Source organism: Fusarium tjaetaba, assembly GCF_013396195.1.
Source record: "Fusarium tjaetaba strain NRRL 66243 chromosome Unknown NRRL66243_c0000226, whole genome shotgun sequence".
Classification (NCBI taxonomy): Eukaryota; Fungi; Ascomycota; class Sordariomycetes; order Hypocreales; family Nectriaceae; genus Fusarium; species Fusarium tjaetaba.
Genome location: NW_023501422.1, coordinates 240,990 through 263,337, shown reverse-complemented (window position 1 = coordinate 263,337; position 22,348 = coordinate 240,990). Strand labels below are relative to the sequence as shown.

Below are 22,348 nucleotides of genomic sequence, written 5' to 3'. Positions count from 1 at the left end.
TGTAATGACGAGGAATACTGCCAATATTGTCACATCTTGGATTTCAGATAAGCCCACTACTGCTTTGCGAGGTCCTGATCGAGGCACACAAAGTGCATAAATAACCGAAGGAAGAGAACCTGTCCAAATGCCAGTCGAACTGACCGCGAAGAGGGATGGCATCTTTGAAATTCGCGTTAAGTGCTGCACAGTGGGTATGCCTCCTTCCTTTCCACACGGTAGAGGAACTCACTCGGCAGCTAGGTTTTCTCTTTTCTTTTGGAGATCTTCTTGTAGAAAATCTCCACTGTGATATTTCTTTCTGGAAAGATAGAAAGACTGCTAGGGAGGTTGGCTCTTGGGTACACCAGACATACTCCCTACGAACTGAAAGTAAGCGTCAGTAGTTCAGTATGATGATAAAATATCCCAGTACATAATGGAGGTAATAATCAAGTCTTCCGTGGCTGGTTCTCCTGCTTGCCCGGCTACATTCCGTCAGCCCGTAGCCCCCGTGGAAGGCCAGTTAGTACGGTAGGCTGGGTCCTAATATGGAAACATTGAAATTGGAATTGAGGGCTGACCCCAGAAAGGCCTCCCCACACCTGGAGGGAGTATGTGACCAAAAAGCACCACCTAAGAGCCTAATTTGCAGTGTGATTGAGTTGACGGTAAAAACGACATTACCACTCTGTAGAATGAATTCATTCTGGAGCTTCCGGGGGAAAAAGGCAAAAGAAGAGAAACTCAATTGTGGAATTCGGTGAAGCAGGGCTACTTCCGCGAATAACAACAATAACAAAACGGGTGCCTAATAGACAAGCAGCAAAAAAAAACATGAAGTCCATGATGATGTCAACTGGACGCCGAGTGTGATCGAGTTGACTCGCTTGGCAGCGTTTGGCGAATAGGGGAGACAGAAGAAGTCCGTTGAATCATGAGGGCTGGAGGAAATCATTGGTTTGGCTGGTTTTGTAACTGGTTCGCCTAATGAGACTCATGCCGGTTTGTTCTGAGGAATACCTGGGCGGCCTGCATTGTACCAGAGAAGGGATCAGGATTAGACACAGACGGCTGTTAGTAGTATGCTACTATGCTCATCAAAACGCCTCGTCTTTTTGTTGACGAGTAAATAGCATAGAGAGTCTCATTCTGAACATGACCGAAAGTCATTGTCCCTGTCTTTGTGGCTCCTGTCAAAATGCCAAACAGAGACAATTTACCTGAAGATCGCCGATCTAGAGTGAGAATGAGAGGGGTCTATGGGGAACAACCACCATGACCGATGACAGGTCACAGTGGTGGCTCGAGCGCTGCTTCGATCTGTCACGAAGAAGCATGAAGAATAATAACATTGAAAGGCTTGCCGGGACAGATGACTGCCAAATTGGCCGCATGAATGAACAGCGCGTTGATCGCAAAACGAAGCAAAATCACTTTAGAGTCTGTCTCCAATAAATACCCGTTAGACGGGGTTCTGCTATGGTTTCTTGGATTCTTATGAGCAAAGGGGCATTTCAAGAAGCCAAATTCTGGGTTCGCAACCGCCACTACAGCGCGCTTGATCAACACTGGCGTATTTGCCCTGGAAAAGCTTGTGTACCTACAGCAATCCTGGCAGCCATTGGATGCAGGCAGTATGGCAATAATGGACGTGGTTGTCGCTGGATGTAAAGCTCCCCTCACCAGTGGAAGCTACCTTGCCGCTAGAAGCTTTGTCAGGGCTGTAAGTGGTCATCGGCTGGGGCTGATGCTTGGCTGGCTACCAGGGACACCAGCGGACGATGACGATGATGATGCACCAGCTGCCAGCACCCACTTTTGCAGCCATTGACCTCCTTGGCCTTCATTGTAATCTGCGCTCAGGAGCATCATGAGCACCGACCAGCCAGCCAGCCAATCCCCTGGATGGATATGTACTGATGTGCTGCGGTCTACTGGTACCGCTGATTGTTATTATTAACATCATCACTGCTCGAGTCTGTGCATGTAATGCAAATGCAATGCGATTAGGATGGAAAGTGACAAGGCAAGATGGTCTCGTGCGAAGCGATTCATGGCCGTGAATATGTGTGCGAATGGAGAAGAGTTTCTTTTAGCCCTCTTTTTTAATGCACTTTATTCTGGCTGGGATTTCCATTCAGTACGTACCTATCCGTAGGAGTGACCAGGTACACATTTGCTTCTTTCCCTGAGGGTCGCTTTCTCTACGTCATCGCGTGCAGGGTTGGCACTACCGACCCCCGTTTTGCGCGCCAGCATCGTGAACTAGCCAAGTACCAGACAAGTAGTATGTCCGACCATTGTATGCTAACTGGTGCCACGGAGCCGCTGTGCGCTACTTTGATGTACTTGAGTCAAATGCAAGCCAGAAGCCAACTTTGCCCACCTTGAAATCGGTTCTTCAAAGTGCCCGTTTGAGGAGTCTCCAGTCTCTCACTAACCAGGCCAGGCCAGTTCAGTCCACCTCTCTCTACCACCGCTACCACCGCTACCTTTTGAATCTCCGCACCAAGACAGTCCGAGAGACACTACAATTCACTGCGCAGGACCGCTGTGTGGTTGAACCCCCAATTTTCCGCTCTCAAACCTCCTGCGTTGCGTTCCGGCCGCTCGTTGCCCCGTTGTTGGAACATCCTCTTACGGCCCTCACACTCGGATCCTGGGCCATCCTATCCTGACCTCCCTACGAGTCAATAAACACCTCGGTCGTTGATTAGCCAGTGCTAGGTTTCTTAGAGACTATCGTTGCTGCTACTGTGCTGCCACTGTTGGCTCGGGGTTAGAGGGAACAAAGCGTCGACCTCTATCCCCCCTCCTCCACTAGGACCACTACTACCTTAGTTTGACATAATCCTTTAAATCGCGAATTGTCCTCAACACTACTCTTCCTACCGGCGAGAAGGATCCGGCAGTACGTCGTTGGACGACTTATTTTCCTGTGAGGCATGCAAAGAGCCACCTCGCCGGTTGGCGACGACATAATATCGATCCCATCACCATCGCGTCAACAAGACTTGACGACTCTTGCCTCTCCGACACCTATATTGCCGTCGTTTTCGCTGGCTGAGAAGCTGCCTGTGAGCGCTATTAGATATGGAAGTGTGATGCCGGAATCGACTTCGAACTCGACTATAAATGCGACTGCGACACCAACCGCGCGTGACGCAATGACAACGGATCGCCACCCGAGCCACCCTCCATCCTCGCCCCTTGATGCTCAATCTAAAGAGCCCCGCGTCCACAACAACATGATAGGAGATCCTACCGATGAGAGCACTGTTTCTGTGATCAAGGGCTCGGGTAACACTGTCGAGCCATTGGCTGCCCTTGCTGGAACAGATGCATTGAGTCCTCGGCGTGTAGGTTTCGGTGGTGCTCCCTCTCCCACCCAAGCGTCATCACAGAAGCAACTTAACGAATATCGAGAAAAGCTTGCACGCGACCTTGAACGCCGCGAAATGTCTGCCCGAGGCTTGATGGCAAGCCCCAATGAAAAGAATCGGGTTTCTCCTATCCCCGAAGAAGGACTTTCCAGTTCACCGCTTCAGACTTCAGCTCTGACAACGACCTCAACTGAATCGAATGCTACAGTCCGAGGTGCTCCCACCCCAGGGCCCATCGCAGGAACACCGTCATATCCGTTTCCACGAATGGCCCCTGCCGGTTTCGTGCCGTCATATCTGCATAGACCCTTTACCACACTCTCACCTACAGGTGCTCCACGATCTTTTAGCTATGGTTCTTTTGACGCCTTGGGCATGGCTGCCCAGGATAAGGTCCTTTCAAGTACTTCGACTCCAGCATCCAACTTCACTTTCAACCCGTCCGCAATGTCCCCACAGCCTGAGAATCTCGATTTTCCCAATCCTAACCTCTACGATCTTTCTTTAATGCTAGCTGCTGAGCCTGGATTAGATGCTTGGTGGTCGAATGTTGTTCAAATTATGAGAGATGTGTACAAAGCTGAACGAGTAACACTTGCTATTCCAGCTGACACAACAGACATCGAAAATGTTCCCTGGGGCCAAAAAGCAACCTTCAATCTTCACAAGGAGGACGATCTTAGTTTGGGTTATATGGCAGCCAAACAGTCTAGTAGCGTTGTCATGAGCACAAGCGACTACGATAGATCCTGGCCCGGCTCTAATGCTACGCCACCGATTTCTGAAGACAATCTACATGCCAAGTCTGCCTCCCGGCCAAACTTATTCAGTCGCCATTCATTCACGACTTATGAGGATAAGAGGGAGAGAACACAAACTCCGCCTAATTCACAAGCTCGGCGGCCCGCATTTCTTGCCAGGAGCCAAAGCAATTATCCCGCAGGTCCTGCCTCAAAAGAGTCCTATCTCGATTATGCCAAACTGAATAAGATGACACTTGACGAACACGATGCCATTGAGCAACAAATCCCAAGCTGGGAAGCGCCGCTCATGGGTGACAAGGAAAGCCAGGGGCGTGTTCTACCGGTATTACAGGCTCTTGATTATGAGGCGGATCCTTTGATTGACCACAGTGGTATCATGCGAGTACTCGAACGCGGAAGGGCCATTGCACTTACTAGATCATATCCGTATCTCGCTGATGAAGCCCCGGCTGAATCGTCGAAGAAACCAAAACCTGCTGCCCCGGAACCTTCCTCGACCACTCCAAGGAATTTTGCCAAACCACGCTCGGACTCATTCTCGAAATTATCATCAATGTTCAACTCAGCTAATTCTTCTCGTGTACCGACTCGGAGCAAAACCCACTCAGCTGCTGACAGAGCGAAATCAATAGCCTCGCGGTTAGAGGGCCGCCTAGAAGACGATATGCCTAGGCCTCCAACGCCTAAGTACGAAGAGTTCGAACAGGCGCCACCTTCACCTTGGTCACAATCGCCAGCTCCATCGCCAGCTGTACGCGCTGATCCCAAAGAAAACCCCTTTTTTACAGATGCCATGGTCGACGAAGATTCATTCAACCCAGATACTGGCACAGAGGATTACACTGGGATGCGACCGCCCGAAGCTATTGGTGTTGATAACTCATGGACAGTTCTTCACATCCCCTTGTCTCACGTCCTTCTCTCGAAACCCACTCGAACCTTTAAACTTGACAGCACTTTGATGGAGCAAAGATCTCACGCGCGTACGAAAAGCGAGAGTGTTCCTGCTCCTAGCGAGGAGGGTGGCCGCAATACACCAGACAGTCTCAAGAGAGACAAACCAGCGCCGATTGCTATTTTATCAATTTTAAGCCCAATTATCCCTTATCCATCTAATCTCAAGCACTCCTTGGAACATTTGGCACCTCATATGGCCACAACCTTCTCATTGTGCCGGCACTATAGTAATCTTGAGACTGAGTTGGCAGGGCTCCAACGGAAAAGGCCGCAGACGACTGGATTTGGGGCGGTTGCACACGATGGGCGGCCCTTGGAAAGCATGGCTTATCTGACTGCGGATGACGTTGTTCCACACCAGTCTCTCGCTGGTAGTATGACGAGTCCGAGCGATTATTCTGGTGTTTCTAAAAGTGCTACTGGGTCTCCATTGGGCACTCCTGGGTGGGACCAGGGATCTGGAGGCTTCCATGCCGAGAAGCGGCCACCGCCGACCTCGAGTCCCGCTGCAACACCTCAAGGAGAGGGATACTTTAGTTCAAGGCAAAGACCAGTGCCTGCGCGACACGAAACATTTGGCGGCATAGGTACCTCACGGGCAAGAACAAGTTCAAAAGACACTTCTCCTGCTGAGAAGCGAAGTATACGAGTCAGCGGTTCTTTCCCTACACAAGAGGGTCCAGAGCAAAACTCGGCTGCCGATAATAAAGCAACCCGTACTTCTTCTGACGAATCGACTGGCGGTTTGACCAAAAAGTCGAGTCAGGTTGACGCTCCAGATGTCAGTATAGATACTCTGGATCCTACCAACAATGACAATACAGCTGAAGCTTTGGCTGACTCTACGAAGACCGGAGGTGGCACTCGACAAGGGCACAGCATGCTTCATTCATATGGTGCAGATTTTGCTTCCACCTTCCAATCTCTTCCGCCTAGCTCTACACTCTCAGCTAGACCGACACCCGTTTCTGCACCTTCTCGGAGTGGCGCATTGACTACTACAGCTGTCGATATGCCGCCGCCTTCGGACAGACTCAAAGGACTGATTTTAGATTCCCTACCCGCGCATGTGTTCGTCGCACTTCCACAGACCGGAGAAATTGTCTGGGTCAACAGCCGTTATCTTTCGTACCGAGGCCAGACAGCCACCGACCTTGCCGCAGACCCATGGGGTAGTCTTCACCCTGATGACCGAGACGACTACTTAAAAGCATGGGGCCATTCTATTCGCACAGGCGAACAATTTTCGAGGACTGTTCGAATTAAGCGATTCGACGGCGCTTATAGGTGGTTTTATGCTAGAGCAGTTGCCTCAAAGGATAAGAGAGGGGTTATCATGCAATTTCTTGGATCGTACATGGATATACACGATCAGCACATTGCTGAGCTGAAAGCGGCGCGACAAGAGGAGATTGAGGCATCGGAGGCTAAACACAGATTACTTGCCAACCTCATCCCTCAGATCATCTTCACAGCGACCGAAGACGAAGGAATCACTTTTGCCAATGAACAGTGGCTCTCGTATACAGGGCAAAGCTTCTCTGACTCCCTCGGATTGGGTTTCATGGACTTTGTACATCCGGACGATCTTGCTAAATGCCGAATTCCCTCTACCCAACCTTCAACCCCTGGCGGAATACGACGTGAGGGCCATAGCAAGATATACCGGCAGGGATCTGCACAGTCCGAGGCGGCGTCAACTGCCACCATTCAACCTCCAAAATCCCATACACCTCGAGACTCGCCCCTCCGTAATGTGCAGCAGGCCCTGTCGCGGAACAACAGCTCTAGCAGCAGTTCAGCGTACAATTGGCCTGCTGCAGACTTGACTGAACTGGCTCGAAAGGGAATAATCAAAGTGGCGACTGATAGCGCTGGTCGAGTTTCATACACAACTGAGGTTCGATTACTGTCCAAGACTGGAGAATACCGTTGGCATCTGATCCGATGCGTTGAGATTGACACTATTGATTTCGGCAGTGGTGCTAGCTCCTACTTTGGATCTGCGACAGACATCAACGACCACAAGCTTCTTGAGACCAAGCTCAAGGAGGCCATGGAAACCAAGGGAAGGTTCCTGAGCAACATGTCCCACGAGATTCGTACTCCCTTGATCGGAATTTCGGGCATGGTGAGCTTCTTACAGGATACTACTCTGAATGAAGAGCAGCTCGACTACACCAACACCATACAGACCAGTGCCAACAGCTTGATCATGATTATCAATGATATTCTAGATCTATCTAAGGTCGACGCTGGCATGATGAAACTAAAGTACGAATGGTTTCATACCAGGTCCATCATCGAAGACGTGAACGAGCTTGTTTCTACAATGGCCATTGCAAAACGACTGGAGTTGAACTATCTCGTTGAGGCTGATGTACCTGCATGGGTCAAGGGCGACAAGGTGCGAATTCGCCAAGTTCTCCTCAACGTCACTGGCAACGCCATCAAATTCACCTCAGAGGGCGAAGTCTTCAGTCGATGCCGTGTTTACGTCGCGGAGGGTTCCCATGTCGACGAGAATGAGATCATGCTGGAGTTTTCTGTGACTGATACAGGTCGCGGATTCTCGAAGGAGGAGGCGGAGTTGATCTTCAAACCTTTTAGTCAGATCGATGGAAGTAGCACCCGGCAACACGGTGGGAGTGGACTGGGCCTCGTCATTTCTAGACAGCTTGCTGAGCTACATGGCGGTAGCATGACGGGACGCGCAACGCTAGGCAAAGGCTCTACCTTTACCTTCACAGCGCGATTTGGCCTTCCTACAGCCGATGATCACCCTAACTTGCCTGATAGCCCTCCTGCTACTGGTGCTTTCACGCCTAGACCGGAGATGGTTGATAATGTTCCCAGCACTATCAAGCCTCTCCCTCCGCCAAAACATTTACGCAACGCCGAAGGCGCTAGCCCTGGAGGCACAACCTCAGAGTTCACGTCACCTGGAGGCCTTTCTGTTGGTAGCTCCAACCCGTCTGTCCGTTCAGCTAAGTCGCAGGTCACCGACCGATCCTCTGCAACATCTGTCACCGGTGGTCTGGCCCGATTTAGCGAGGCGGCTAAAGCTAGTGGGCAAGACTTGTCTCAGATGAAGCTGGAGATGCCCTCAGGGCGCAGCTCTCCTGGTACTCATCTCTTACCTGGCAGTGGCTCACCTGAGGACTTCCGACCACCCATGTACTCAATCCTCATCATCTGCCCGCAGTTCCATAGTCGCGAGGCCACTACTCAGCATATTGAGATGACTCTACCAAAGGATGTACCCCATCAGATCACAGCCTTGGCAAGCGTGAATGAGGCACAGACATTGATTGGTGGTGAGGATCCTATCAAGTTCACACATATTGTCATCAACCTTCCCTCTGCTGAGGCCATCATTGGTCTTATGGATGACATTACAAAATCACAAACAATCGATAAGACGACTATTCTCGTGCTGTCAGATTCGGTGCAACGACAAGCTGTCATCAAGTTGGCGGCCAACACTAAATACGAGCAGCTCCTCTCAGATAACATGGTGACTTTTATCTACAAACCTGTGAAGCCGTCTCGATTTGCTGTCATATTCGATCCAAACAAGATGCGTGATCTTAGCATAGATCGTAATCGCTCTACGGCGCAGCAAATGGTCGAGAATCAGAAGGCTAGCTACCAGGAGATTGAACGGCGCATGGGCAACAAGGGCTACAAGGTGCTCCTGGTCGAGGACAATCCTGTCAATCAGAAGGTTCTCATGAAGTACCTCAAGAAGATTGGGGTTGACGTCGAGATTGCCGTTGATGGCGCAGAGTGCACTAACATGGTTTTGTCAAAGCCACATAAGCACTATTCGTTGATTTTGGTATGTTACTCTATGCCATAGTCTCCAGTCTCCAATGAGGATTCTAATAACTGACACATAAATCTTAGTGTGATCTACATATGCCACGAAAAGACGGCTACCAAGCGTGCCGCGAGATTCGGCAGTGGGAAATGGCCAATACTTTCCCTCCGATGCCTATTATCGCCTTGTCAGCCAACGTCATGTCAGACGTTCAGGATAAATGTGTCGCAGCGGGATTCAGCGACTACGTTACGAAGCCAGTCGACTTCATCGATCTCAGCAGAGCTATGTCGAAGTTCTTTTGATCACAACACTCTTACCAGTCTCCTCCTCTCAAGCAATTCTGGCGCACAGTCACACCTCTGCCCCTTCTTCTTTTTGGACCTTTTACATTCGATGACTGTTCACGATTTCCCTCCTCCGTTCATAATGATACTACGGTAGCTTCTATTTTAGACCAGACAGATCTATGTAGGGCCACCATGGTCTTCTACTGCCAAGCTAGGCCGTGTTGCAGCTCAATAGGGCCGGCATAGGTCGAGGTACCTGGCAAATGACCTTATTTCTATTGGCATAGTTTACTTCTGGGCTATATGACTTTTATACCAACAACAATTTTCCTGCCTCGGTCAGGCAAATTGTCTTCTGCATGTTGCTGGATGCCACCTATCGCATTGGCGCAGGGTTTATAATGGGTACTGGCGATCTTTCACGCGCCTGTTGTCTGTTTTGTTTCACTTTTCACTCACCTGGGTTGATTGATCCGAGGGGGTTCCGGGAGGGCTCGAAGACTGGATATGGCGTCAAGGGGGGTTCTGTTTGCATTGTTCATGTCTTGCTACCACGGCCTGATTAAATGATTCATTTTGCCATATGGGTCAAATGCACGTTAGCCAATGCGGCAGGTACAATGAGGATATACATTTTTGTTTTTCTGGTAATGTTTTTGGCGAAGAGTATGGGTTATGCATGAAAAATGGACGAGCAGGATAGGTTGAATCTCTTCAACATTGCTCGATATTCATTTATATTTAGATAGACGGACGCCGCGGGAAAAGAGGTGGCGGCGGGGCATTTCCAACACGGTGCTATACAATATTCAGGACGAGGCAAAAATGAAGAACTCAATCTAAATTATACTCATTTCAAGAACAATTTTGCGTGATCAGAACGTCTGAAAATGGAGGGACAAACATGTTATTTTGCGATGTTAAACTAACACAAGCGCTATCATGGCCCCCCCCCCCCAAATAGCTCAATCTCAAAACCATGCCAGCATAGTTGGTCATTCTATCCATTGCTTTTCCGTAATCCGTTCCAAAATCGTACGTCATTAAAATAAAGACATGAAAATCATCAAAACAATTTGCCTCGCCTTGGCGGGCTGGTATCCGCGGTTCCCATGAAGTTCGAGTCATAAGAGAGTGAGAATGCACCCATCCAAGTTAGAATATGATCAGTAAACACTGCCCCGAATACTTCGATCCTCCTTCTCAGCGCGATCCAAATCCTCGACAAGTTCAGCGTCACCGTCACAAGAGGCATCGGTAGATGCATCACCAAGACGGTTAGTCCTTGCATATTCATCCGGGCTATCCTTATCGCTCGTGTATGCTAGATGTTCGGGACCGGCTTTGAGGAGGGGTTTCTGATTGTATGAAGGCTTCTCGCTTCTTTCGCCAACGGTCCTGTTTAGTTGCGCGTTCAAGGAGGCAATACGGTGTAAGCTTATGTTCTCATCCTCTGACGAGTCGTTATCAGTCTCGGCAGCAGATGTGTGGCCAGAATAGCTACCACCCCCATCGCGGCCAATATGCAAGTACGGCGACTGGATATACTCGCTGGCAGAGATGACTGAGGGGGTATCATTGAGGTCAGAAACGGATTTGCCTTCATGGTTTGATGAAATGTCGATCTCTGGTCCATCATCATGAGCTCCGAGGTTGGTGCTCTCAATATTCGTGCCGATGCAGTCTAATTGAGCCTTCTGCTTCCGGCTGACGATGGATATGATCTCGTCTGGGTTTGTAATTTTGCCGTAAGGCTCTGGCCCGCCGTTCTCATGATCCTTTTTGCGCATGATCTCCAAATCCTCACGCTTAGCATAGTGGCGACTATGGTCACAGCCATTGGGACATCCACCCCATCGGCGTGTAACAACAAAAGTTTTGGTGCGTGGGAGTTTCGAGCTGTCCTTGTCCTTGTCCTCTTTATCTTTTCGTTCTCGCCGCAGATCGGACCAGGTTCGCAGCTTGTTCTCTAGAAGGTACTTATTGTTTTCCTGCTTGCGCATGATGAGGAACTCGCAGTGGTTGATGTTTCGGAGATCTTCAAAGTACTCGACAGTGAAATGATACCATTTCATGAGAAAGACACGGGACATGAGTCCGTGAGTCACTATCAAATTTACTGTCAGTAAAGGCGCAAAGCTGGTTGGTGAAATACGTACCCAGTACACAGACGCTCGGGAAATCATCTTCGCCAAATTGTCGCCAGAGACTCTCATTGAATCCGCTCACACGATCGTAAGCATCAGCAGCGCTCTCTCCATTGGGTATACGATAGAAGAAGTGGCCATAATCGGCCCTCTCTTGCCACATACGCTCCATTTCGGCGCTGCATGGTTGGAAGTTACCAAAATCCTGCTCACGTAGCCGAGGTTCTTCGTACACCTTGATGTTAGCTCGGCGGAAGGGCGACGGGGAGCCTTCGTCCGAGGTCAGGCTCTCGAGGATTCCTTCTGTTGTTTCACGTGTGCGGCGGTATGGAGAGGTAAAGAACTGTAAGGTATCGTCGGGACGAAGCAGGCTTCGGAGACGACGTCCGGCATCGTGGGCTTGGTTCCAACCCTCTGGCGTAAGTTTGACTCGGTGATCGGGAACGGTCTGGTGAATTTCTCGGTTCTCTGTATAAATGTCAGCACGTGTTGAACAATGAGGGACAAAAAATCCAGAGCATTAACGTACTATTGCCTTCGGACTGGCCGTGGCGAACTAAAATGATCAAGCGTGGCTTGGTCATGATGCTTTGGGGATGTGATATAGAGGGGTAGTCTTTAAGTGACTGAGCGTGTCTCTGATCAGTCGAAGGGGGAGTTTGATATTTTGGGTCCTGAGCGTATTCACAGTAGGTGTATAAGTTGAATGGAGGTTTTCAAGCTGTGAGACAGGTTGGGCCAAGACGGGATAGAATATGGCGGAGTAGGGGATAGATAGTTCTGCAATTGGTCAGCCAAAGCATAGGCAGGAGTCACCAATTATGAATCCTAAAAGAGAAAGGGATGGAAGTTTGGAAGAAAGAGAAGGAGCTAAGTGTCATAAAAAACAAACGAAGAAAAGCTGGAGGAAGATGAAGCGTGGATTGCAACGTCTTTTTTTAGTGAGGCTTGTCTAATCCCGTCGTCGTTGGCTCAAGCTCATGAGACATCCTGACCTGAAGCATCAGAGTGAGGGCAAGTGCAAGCCCATGCCATGCAACCATGTTTCCGAAAAAAAAAACGCCCCGCCAAAATGCCGGGATAACCCCCCACCACCACCTCAGCCTAGCTGGAGGGAAGTAGGGAAGGATGTGTGCGCCTACCTACTTATCTACTTGGGGACCACGTATCGCGTACCCTGAACCTTCCATTTGAGCGGAGAGGTGGCCTAGGCGGCGCGGGCAAACGGGAGGAGATTCCAAGGGTGCTGTACTTTCGAGGTAGGTACCAGCACCCTCGTTTGGGGGCCGGAGCCGCCCCGCCATCTGTCGACCGAAACAGAAAAACAGCTTCTCAGTCGTCAACGGTCAAGCCTCCAAGCACACAATGATTGACCAATGACATTGGAGGCCATATTCAAGCTGATCATCACACAGAGACAGAAACAGCCCATAAGAGTTCTTGGTAGATGGACTAGCCTCAACCAAATCTTTCCGAATCCCTGCTAATATTACGAATGAAGCAAAGGCACAAGGGGCAGCTCCCCTCCCCATGGCACGATCTGGAGGAGGGGCCCGCAAACGGTTCTTGGTAAAAAGTGAAATGGTGCTGGGACAATCTGGCGATACAAGTCCGAAGACTGATACGATTCGGTGCTTGACCTGTTCATGACCTTGAGTTGTTCCGCCCGCGGACGGACATCGCATGGCGGCGGACGATATCCGCTGATATCAAATCATATGATTTACCATTCCCGTACCCTTGAAAGCAACTTGGTCCTTTTTTTGCTCTCCCTTGTCAAAGATACTGAGAATCTGGCAATCTGGTGTTGGTTAGCCAATCCTGGAGATCTGCAGAGCCAGATTGAGTAATCCCGGCCACTGTAGCAGACAGTTTAGTCATGACGGCACCCAAAGTTCATGTTCATGCCTCTCCCATGCATACTTCTCGTTTTCTTTCGGCCCTCCCGTGGACATGATCATGATTAATCTCGTGGTGTTTATCCATTTTCCGCCGGCTAATCACCATCTATCGGATCTTGACGGCCCCTTGTTTGTCTTGGACCATCTGGATTCAATCTCATCACCTGAAGAATGACGGCTATAGCGGAGACACGGTGAGGTGATGTGGCCTGCAACGGGAAGCGCCCAGCCGCCCATTGCAACATCGTATATCTGGATAAAGTCACCCAGAGACGATCTGATACTAACTCTGACCAGTGGCTTTTGTCTTGCATTTTCCCCTTCTGCTCCCGCCTGCAGTACTGATGCATTCTGCAACGAAGATAGTTGCCTTTCCTGACTGCAATCAATCACATGTTCATCACGCAGAGTAGCTTTGTGGCTTGCTGACGCGGCTTGGAACTTTCTTGTGCCTGAGATGTCAATTCAACTGCCGCGCGCTTATCAGGCGACCCTCAGACACCCATTCCGGTGTGATCAACTCCCCCCAGCGGCTACTTAGGCTAATTCTTGGTAACCTTGCCAGGGGGGAAGAAAACACAGGGCCTTGAACCTAAATGACAAAAGGATTCAGGTAACTTACTATAGGCTTAGGATACCCTTTGCTGAGACTATTTTGTCAACCTATATTAAGGTCTGATACTTTTCTTGCTCCCCGATGGCCTTGTACGTACTCAAATCAACGCCACTCTCATCAGATCCTGGCTGGCATCCACTATCTTCGATTTATCCTACCCATCAAATAAACCAACACAACCATCTAGCATCTGCCGGCCATTGCTCTCTTCACGTGCCAAACATCTGACCGCTCCCATTCAGAGGTTCTTGTCTCAATCAATCAATCATTCAACGGACTTCAATTCACCCGACGATCCTCTGCCTATTCAGGCTATCTACCGCGCCCGTCGACGTCTCATTCTCACGCGTGCCTCAGCCCATTTTCATCTTACCTTAGATCAGGCATCGGATAACCAACTTCTCCCCTTTCTTTCCAGAATGTCTGCTCCTGGTCCCGAATCGGTACCAACGTCGGCCGATCCCCGATCCCATCGCCCTACCAAGAAGCGCGCTCTTACGCCCGTCTCAGCGCAAGCCGCCTCGGTAGAGGCTCTCTTCTCAAAGCCTGACCAAATCATCCGTATCCCCGAGTCCTCTACCTCCGGCTCCGGCAGTTCCGTCTTGCGTTCCGCCCCTCCTGAAATTGTCACCAATGTTCAAGGATCTAGTGCAGGTGCCGGATCAGGCGAGTTTCATGTGTATAAAGCAAGCCGTCGGCGCGAGTATGAGCGTCTTCGCAGTATGGATGAGGATCTCCGCCGCGAAAAGGATATTGAAGAGTTTAACAAGGATAAGACTGAACGCGATCGAAAAGACGAAGAACGCACGCGCAAGAATCGCGAAAAGAGGGAGAAGATGAAGGCCCGCAAGTCTAAGAAGGGCAAGGGCCCTGCCACGAGTGACAAGACGCCCAACGCGACACAGTCCAAAGATGCTTCCTCACTCGCGGAAAACGATGCTGAGAAGGACACTGCTGATGTTGATTCTCAGACCAAGACTGAGCATCGTGGGAACGATACGGAATCAACGCCATCGATACAGCCTACAGGATTAGTCATTCACGACGAAGATGACTAAACAAAAAGGAATGCAAAAGGCCAGCAGCCGAAGAAGTCGCGCCCTGTTGCACCGAAGCGGCAGGGGCGAGAAGGCCGCTTTATCGGAATCAGACTTGAGACCTAGATCATAGGAGGAGAATGGCTCGCAAGGGCATCGTAAGTAGACACAACAGGATTCCTCAAACAGGTAATTTTATATGATACCCATTTCTTTCCTTTGAGAAGAGTCACCGGAGCTATGTCATGCTCGCTCCGACGCCCACTGTGTTCATAATTTCCTTGTTTGTCTATTTTGCTCTTTCGGCTAGTACAGAGGGGTATGACCAGTCCATCCAAACAGACATTCGTATAAGCAGTCCGAAATACACGCCTGCCTAGCCCACTATCGCTCACTCACATACAGACACATCAGAATTGTCGTCTACAAACATGCTGTTTGTCTTTATTCTTCACCACCCCCGCCGCCACCAATCTGCGCAGCTTTCTTGGCACTGCAAATATCATCAACTCGGAGCAAAAGGCAAGCAGCCTGTTCAGATCGTCAGTATCCTGTTCTGTAGTTGTAAATGACAGGGAACGTCGTGAAATGCTTACCTCAATGGCGGTCTTGATACTCTGCAGCTTGATAGCCTGAGGCTCCCACACTCCGTACTCTTTCATATCTGCAATGGCACCTGTATCACCATTGACACCCCAGGTGCTCTTACCCTCGGCCTGCTTGGCTCGGAGATCTGTCAACACACGGACAGGGCTCTTACCAGCATTCTGAACGAGAGTACGAGGAATAACCTCAAGAGCATCTGCTACAGCCTTGTAGGGCCACTGCTGGACACCCTCAATACTCTTGGCGAGTTGCCCCAACCTCACGGATACGGCCATCTCCGTAGCACCACCTCCAGGCGATAACCGAGGAGAGAACATAACATTTCGTGCGACACCCATGGCATCCTGGAGGTTTCGCTCGATCTCGTTGAGAACATCCTTGGAGGGACCTCGGAGAAGGACTGTGCAGGCCTTAGGGTCCTGGCACTTGGTAAGGAATGTGAAGTACTCGTCTCCGATCTTCTCAATCTCGAACAAGCCACATCTGGTACCGACATCGGAGTCCTGGAGATCCTCTACTCTGTTGACGATGGTGGCACCGGTAGCGCGGGCTATTCTGTTGTTATCGGTCTTTCGAACTCGGCGGAGAGCTGTGATGTTGGCCTTCATGAAGTAGTGCTGGGCAAGATCTATGACAGAGATTAGTAAGCCATGCTCCTCACAAGTCATGAATTCAGAACGCACCAGACACTCCCTTCTCCGTAATGACAAGATCAGGCTTGACAGCGACAATAGCCTCGCACAAAGCCTTGACCTGCTCCTCCTCAATCTGCAGAATTCGGTTCCAGTCATCCTCCTTGGTAATCTCGATGTTGGTTTGAGACTCGCCCTTCTTGTACTCAAGGGGGCAGTCGAGGAGAACGATTCGGGGGTTCTCAATGCGCCGGCGCATCTTGGGATGTGTGATATCCTTGTTGAGCATAAGACCGTCAAGAACTCTACTGTCCTCGATCTCACCGCCAGGTACCTTCTCCACTCTGGCATATCGCTTGATGTCGACTTCAGTCTTGCCGTTGCCAGCCTCCCATGTCACAGTGCGGACAGCCTTGAGAGCGAGGTCGCACATCTGATCCATCCATCGAGAAACGAACTTGGTGCCAATTGAAGAAGAGATGAGCTGGTACATGGCCTTGTCATCGTTGACATCGATCGGCAGAGAGATCTCCTCGATGATCTCAAGGGCATCTTTGAGGGCTCGCTTGAAGGCGGAAATGATGACGACAGGGTGGATGTTACGGTCGAGCTGGGGAAGAGCTTGGGCGAGAATCTCACCAGCTGTTCAGATGATGTCAGTGAAATGCTCAATTAGCATTGCAGTACAGCCATGCTCTCTTACCCAGGATAATGACGGTTGTGGTTCCATCTCCAACTTCCTCATCTTGTGTCCGGCTGAGCTCAATCATGCTCTTCGCGGCAGGGTGGGAGACCTCAATTTCTCGGAGGATAGCATGTCCGTCATTTGTGAGAACGATACCGCCCATGGGGTCGAGCAGCATCTTTAGCATGGCTTTGGGGCCGAGGCATGATCGAATAATGTCGGCAACACTAGGATCGGTGGTTAGGTTCGGGCACGCGACTCGAGGATAGGGACAATGGCATACGTTTTGGCAGCAGCAATATTGGACAGCTGGGCTTTGCGGCCAGTCTGCCTCTCACCACTGTTGGTGTCTGTAGAATCTAGGTCAGCCTCGATTCCGGATTGAAAGAGATACTGGAAGCTCCCCTCTCAGGCTCAGGGCCCAGGGGTTCGCCCTCTGGTGTGGGGGTTATATATTTTGTAGAGGTATAGACTCACTCATAACCACCACCGGAGCCTGCATGATGGGCGAGGTTTTTGGTGTTTCTTCGGCTCAAGGGTATGATTCTCTTTCAAGCGACAGCAGCAGATTCGATCAGGCGTGGTTCGAAGAAATAAAAGGTGCCGGGTTGTCGGTGTCGGAGGGGCAAAAGGCTAAAAGAACAGTTGTTGAGGGGCGGGCGCGCACATACAGAAAAGTTCAGTGGTGGATGTGGATATGGAGGATTTTTGGCGGGGACCTGGAGGCTCCCATCCTGCTTGCGCTCTCTCGGCTTTGATATTAACCCGCCCCGCCTTACGTTTGCTTAGTAGCTCCTGGTAAGTTATCCCAATTTTGGCCAGCTCATGACCTGTCAGAGAATCCCCTGGAAAACGAAGTTGACCAATTATATTAGCCAAGAGCCGCTGAGCTTTGGAGCTCCCACCTCCTTCAATCGAGCTCACAGTTGGAGAAGAATTGTCCATGATACAAAACTTTCCCATTAACATTGTGGTTGTTTCGAGGTATCCACTACTTACGGAGCTACTTCAAGACAAGATATAAAGCAGTTCAAGACATTGAAACACAAAATTAACCTCCTTCTTGTCTGATTTAACCCTATTCTGATTCATTGTCATCCAGTTGCAGTACATGATGGCTGCGACGAGAGCAGTCCAATCCATTCTGCCTAAATCACAGGCCCCAGCCTGGACAGCCTCAAGGCGCATCACAGAGTTCATAGCACATGTTACCCCTGTAACATCTCCATCACAGGCCAATTTCTACGTTGAGTCTCTTCTTGAGTCAGATAAACGTATACGCAATGCAACGCACAATATCACGGCGTGGCGTATTAGAGGTGAGGGCACTGGCCATCAGCAATTCAATGACGATGGTGAGACGGGAGCCGGATCCCGACTCCTGCAGCTGATGCAGTCCATGGATCTTTGGGACTCTATGGTTGTAGTTACACGCTGGTACGGGGGTGCCCATTTAGGATCCAAAAGATTCCGGTTGATCACTTCCGTCGCCAGCGACGCCTTTGCGAGGGCTGGTATGTCTGGAAACAAGAAGGACAATACACCTAAAGGGAAGAAAAAGAAGTAGTGCGCAATGCCGGATTGCGCTGGCTGACTATGAACGAACAGGCCAGGCCTGTATTGCCTGCGTAAGCCATCTAATTCTCGGTCAAACCTATTATTTATGCTAACATCTTTACACCAGTTACCAAGACTAAGCCTCAGTCTCTATAGGCCATTCTGTTCTCCTTTATTCAGTGTCTCAGTCTGGTCAAATGCCATCTTCACTCCAATCTAATTCCAATAGGTATGGTAGCGGTGACATCCATCTGTATCTCACCTCAGCGCCTCCGTATCAGGCAAATGCTGATGATACCTGCATCCGACTTGATATCAAACTCTATTGGTTGATCATACTCAATGTCGCTGGATCTCATTGCGCAGCCCAGATGCTGCCAAGGCCATCTTGGATTGATAATTCCCAACACCCGGACTGGACATCGAAGCTCGCCCAGTATTGCCCTTCGGTACTTGAGGTGCGACTTTGATCCATCTACCTCCTTTCTTTGACTTGGCCTCAACGAGACAAATGTCTCCTGACATGAGGGCTTGGACGTAGTGCCAGTGATCCCGATCGCTGATGGCTTTCTCACCAAGCTGATCCCACCAGGATTCGTCGGCAGAGTAGATGGGGGCATCCTCTATCCAGAGAAAGTCTGGAGGGAACTTCTTCATGTACCATGGATGCGGCGTCACTGCAAAGGTTGGAATGCCTTTCTCGCTGTATCTCCATTCGAGCGTCAGTTGGCGTGTCGCTTCTTGGGTGTAAGACTCCAAATTGAGCCGTCCGAAGTCTCCAAGCTGTGCAGAGGCATCTTGCTGGGACGGCTCTTGGCTTTTGGCTCGAGGAACGGCCAAGGGCGGGTCCCATTCTTCCTTAATCTTCTTTATCTTCGATGTGGGAATGGCAAACACCATAGTGGCATCGCCCGCGCCATACTTCTCTGGCACGGGGCCTTTGATATCAAGAAGCGGCTTGACAATTTTGAACCATGTCCATCTCTGTTGCTGCAGAGGGCTTCCGCACGTACTTCAAATCAGCAATCAGTATTGTGTTCATATTCACCCCTGAAGATAACTCACACGTTTGCCTCATACAAAGTGATGCTGCCTTTTCGAGCATCTAGCTTGAGGGCATCCACAGTGTCTGCGATCTCGACCGATTCTGGACTGTGTGTGCCGAGGCTCACACTCCGTTTCAGCATCTTGTTCCTCACCATGTCATGCTTGAAATGAAGTGAGTCAAGTTCAAGTTTCCAGTACCCGAAGCGGCGACATGCCCATTCAAGCCACGCCATCAATCCTTCCGAATTTAGAGGAACAATGAGAGACGTGTCGTTTTTGTTGAGAAAGGGCTCAACACGCATAAGGCGCTCAGGATGGAGATTGAGAATTGGAAAGGGTGCATAACGATTGTTGTTGGCAGTTTCAGTAATGATATGAAGACGCTCACTAGCTACTCGTCTAGGAAGAATTGTAAGTATGAACTACCAACACGGATATATGATGATGGTAGACACTCACACCGGAACCTCTCGAGCCTTGATATGCTGGGACCTCTTCCTAAGAAATTCGGCTCGTCCAGTGGCTCCAGGCGCGGTGTTGATCAGCTCTTGGTTGACCATCTCCGCTATCTTGCGATTACTGACTCCTTTGGAGTGAAGACGAGAAAGGTCAGGCACCATATGATAATGCATATCCATTTTCGTCATCATTCCACTAATCGTCATGGTATCCATGGGTTGCAGTCCTGGGCTTCCTTGTGAACCTTGTTGAAGCACATCTTGTGTGGCATTCGTATGTGCTAGGGTGTTAGCAAAGCCCATGGCGATGCCCTTTCGGAGCTTCTCGCGAACAGAGAGAGTGCTAAGATGCTGCTGGGAGAGGTCATGGTTTGTGTATAGATAAAGAGTGGCGTGGTCTTCGTCTTGTTCCTCTTTTTGTTGTGGTTGGTATGTTCTCTGACGGCTGGCGGCAGGACGAAGCGGATAGCTAGCAGCGAGGGATCCAGTAGTTGGTCCCGGGTCTGGTTCCACGATCTTAGAAAATCTGGTCTCATTTGACTTACCCTGCGTGGCGGACATGTTCGAGAACCTTGGCCGGTGGAAAGCTGCAGGGTCTGTCTCTCTCATCGTTCCTCCTGGCGACTCAACAACATATATAGCCCGACACCTCTTCGTGTTTTGAGGCTCAGGCTGTGGGCTAAGCAAATGCTTGCCCTTGGTATTTAGCAAGCTCGACATATTTGTAGCCGCGGAGACAAATCGAGTGTTGGAGAGTTGTTAAGAACAATAGAGTTGCCGCGCACACTTGTCCCCACTATATCACCTGCGGCATGGGGATGAAGGTATCACCAACGTGCGAAGATAAAGAACAATGGGATGAAAATACCGGCTGAATAATTGACAATGGATGAAGAAGTGTGGAGCGAGATTGTCTTCGGGGATCGAAGGCACCCTCTGAATCATCCACTCCTTATCACTGCCCTCGGTCGATGAAGGCATCCATCCCATTGAAGTGACGAACAACTACGTTACTTGTAAAAGCGTGGCCGTGGTAGAGTTTGTGAACCTGCAGAAATTAGCTGCTACGTCTTGCTTTGAAAATACCGTGTGTCCTATAGGTAGGTAAAGTGTCTGGCGATTGTTGCCCTCGCCAGTTAACCCACTAAAACACTACACAAATGCTTCAGAGTTGCCCTTGTCGTGACGCAAATTATAACTACCTACAATCCTCCTACATGTTTGAATAAAACAACTTCAAAACTATTGTTCTGCCCTAAAGTGTGAATATTGATGTCGTGGTCAAGCGGTGTTACTCACTTGGCTAAGCGTGAAGTCGACGAGGAAATGCCACTATCCGCAAAATGTGGTTACACAAGATTTTGGTTGACCAAAAAGTACGAGGATTCATTGATTTAAAAGAGGTAGATGGGTCCGGAGCCTCACTATGAATATTCATTGTGATTCACGGTCATGAGTCGCTGACAGAGTGAGCATAGCAATCTACCTTAGCATGACACAATGTACCAAACTCGTGAATTGGAGAAACAATATAATGGTTATTTGCTTCGCGATACACCTTTAGCCATATAGTACTCAATTATAGAGATATTCCGAGCTAAAATAGTGATGGTAAGTGATGAGAAGTTATTTGGTCCAACATCTTGAGTTTAAGCTCTGAAAAACACGAGCTGGGCCCTCACATTGTAATCACGAATCTCTTTTCAGACGGTTCTTTGCTAGAACACGGAACGAAAATTTTATCAGTTCTCGATTAGAGCAGCGGCCACTTGACAGCAAAATATATGCCTTCATCAATGCAAGTCGCCAAGTAGGCCAATTTGGACTCATGTTGGCAGAAAGCTCACCCGTGGTCGGAGTAAAGTTCTTTTCCCGCCTCTGAACTTATGATAATCTCATGCTTCTTCAGAAGATCTTGACATGTAAAAGCGGGTGTAAATGTTAAACACTCTGCAATTTAGCTTACTTTGAACTGTTATTCTCTGAACACAGAACATAAGCACAAGTGCTATTGAATTTCTTTATCAGGCATTTGCATGCAGGAACATCACCTATATCTTATTCTACAAAGCTTCTCTTGCATGCCTGCGGCCATCCGGCTTCGTGGGCTCCATTGATGGAAGAACTTTTAGCCAAGATCTTATCTGATGAAATTGATAATATAAAGCGTCAAGAACCAGGGTTTCGGAATAAACGGACGACATGGACAGGCTCCATAGAGGTGAAGCTGACGTAGTCCATTGCCACGTACTTGAATAGAAATTCACGTGTATTGACGTTGGTTGATTTCTCTAACTCCAAGGACTTCACTAGTTGTACAGTTGGACACCTTGAACAGACTTAAGGCAATGCGTAGACATGACATGGCACAAATTCAGTGCCTTACCTTTACATAAAAGAGTAAACCAAGAGCACCACTCTGTGATTCCATCCAAATGAGGTATTAAAACTCGGCCATGCCAT

The 22,348-nt window shown here is 49.5% G+C and overlaps 6 protein-coding genes across 6 annotated transcripts; 3 read left to right on the top strand and 3 right to left on the bottom strand.

The window, feature by feature from the left end:
- Positions 1-3,149: 3,149 nt before the first annotated feature.
- On the top strand, positions 3,150-9,214 carry FTJAE_9876 (two-component histidine kinase chk-1; the record flags this gene model as incomplete). Its single annotated transcript, XM_037356841.1, has 2 exons — positions 3,150-8,927; positions 8,996-9,214. The coding sequence occupies 2 exons, from the start codon at positions 3,150-3,152 to the stop codon at positions 9,212-9,214; spliced, it is 5,997 nt and encodes a 1,998-aa protein (XP_037203120.1).
- A 1,151-nt stretch (positions 9,215-10,365) lies between these two features.
- Positions 10,366-11,930, bottom strand: FTJAE_9875 (uncharacterized protein; the record flags this gene model as incomplete). Its single annotated transcript, XM_037356840.1, has 3 exons — positions 10,366-11,306; positions 11,359-11,814; positions 11,876-11,930. The coding sequence occupies 3 exons, from the start codon at positions 11,928-11,930 to the stop codon at positions 10,366-10,368; spliced, it is 1,452 nt and encodes a 483-aa protein (XP_037203119.1).
- A 2,352-nt stretch (positions 11,931-14,282) lies between these two features.
- On the top strand, positions 14,283-14,921 carry FTJAE_9874 (PRKR-interacting 1 protein; the record flags this gene model as incomplete). Its single annotated transcript, XM_037356839.1, has 1 exon — positions 14,283-14,921. The coding sequence occupies one exon, from the start codon at positions 14,283-14,285 to the stop codon at positions 14,919-14,921; it is 639 nt and encodes a 212-aa protein (XP_037203118.1).
- A 423-nt stretch (positions 14,922-15,344) lies between these two features.
- Positions 15,345-17,325, bottom strand: FTJAE_9873 (t-complex 1 subunit gamma; the record flags this gene model as incomplete). Its single annotated transcript, XM_037356838.1, has 6 exons — positions 15,345-15,431; positions 15,497-16,134; positions 16,190-16,780; positions 16,842-17,050; positions 17,107-17,173; positions 17,301-17,325. 6 exons carry the CDS (start codon positions 17,323-17,325, stop codon positions 15,345-15,347), a joined length of 1,617 nt encoding a protein of 538 aa, XP_037203117.1.
- Positions 17,326-17,937: 612 nt separating this feature from the next.
- Positions 17,938-18,390, top strand: FTJAE_9872 (impact like; the record flags this gene model as incomplete). Its single annotated transcript, XM_037356837.1, has 1 exon — positions 17,938-18,390. The coding sequence occupies one exon, from the start codon at positions 17,938-17,940 to the stop codon at positions 18,388-18,390; it is 453 nt and encodes a 150-aa protein (XP_037203116.1).
- A 329-nt stretch (positions 18,391-18,719) lies between these two features.
- FTJAE_9871 (uncharacterized protein) lies at positions 18,720-20,605 on the bottom strand (the record flags this gene model as incomplete). The annotated part of the gene is made up of 3 exons (XM_037356836.1): positions 18,720-19,392; positions 19,446-19,826; positions 19,887-20,605. 3 exons carry the CDS (start codon positions 20,603-20,605, stop codon positions 18,720-18,722), a joined length of 1,773 nt encoding a protein of 590 aa, XP_037203115.1.
- Positions 20,606-22,348: the final 1,743 nt, after the last annotated feature.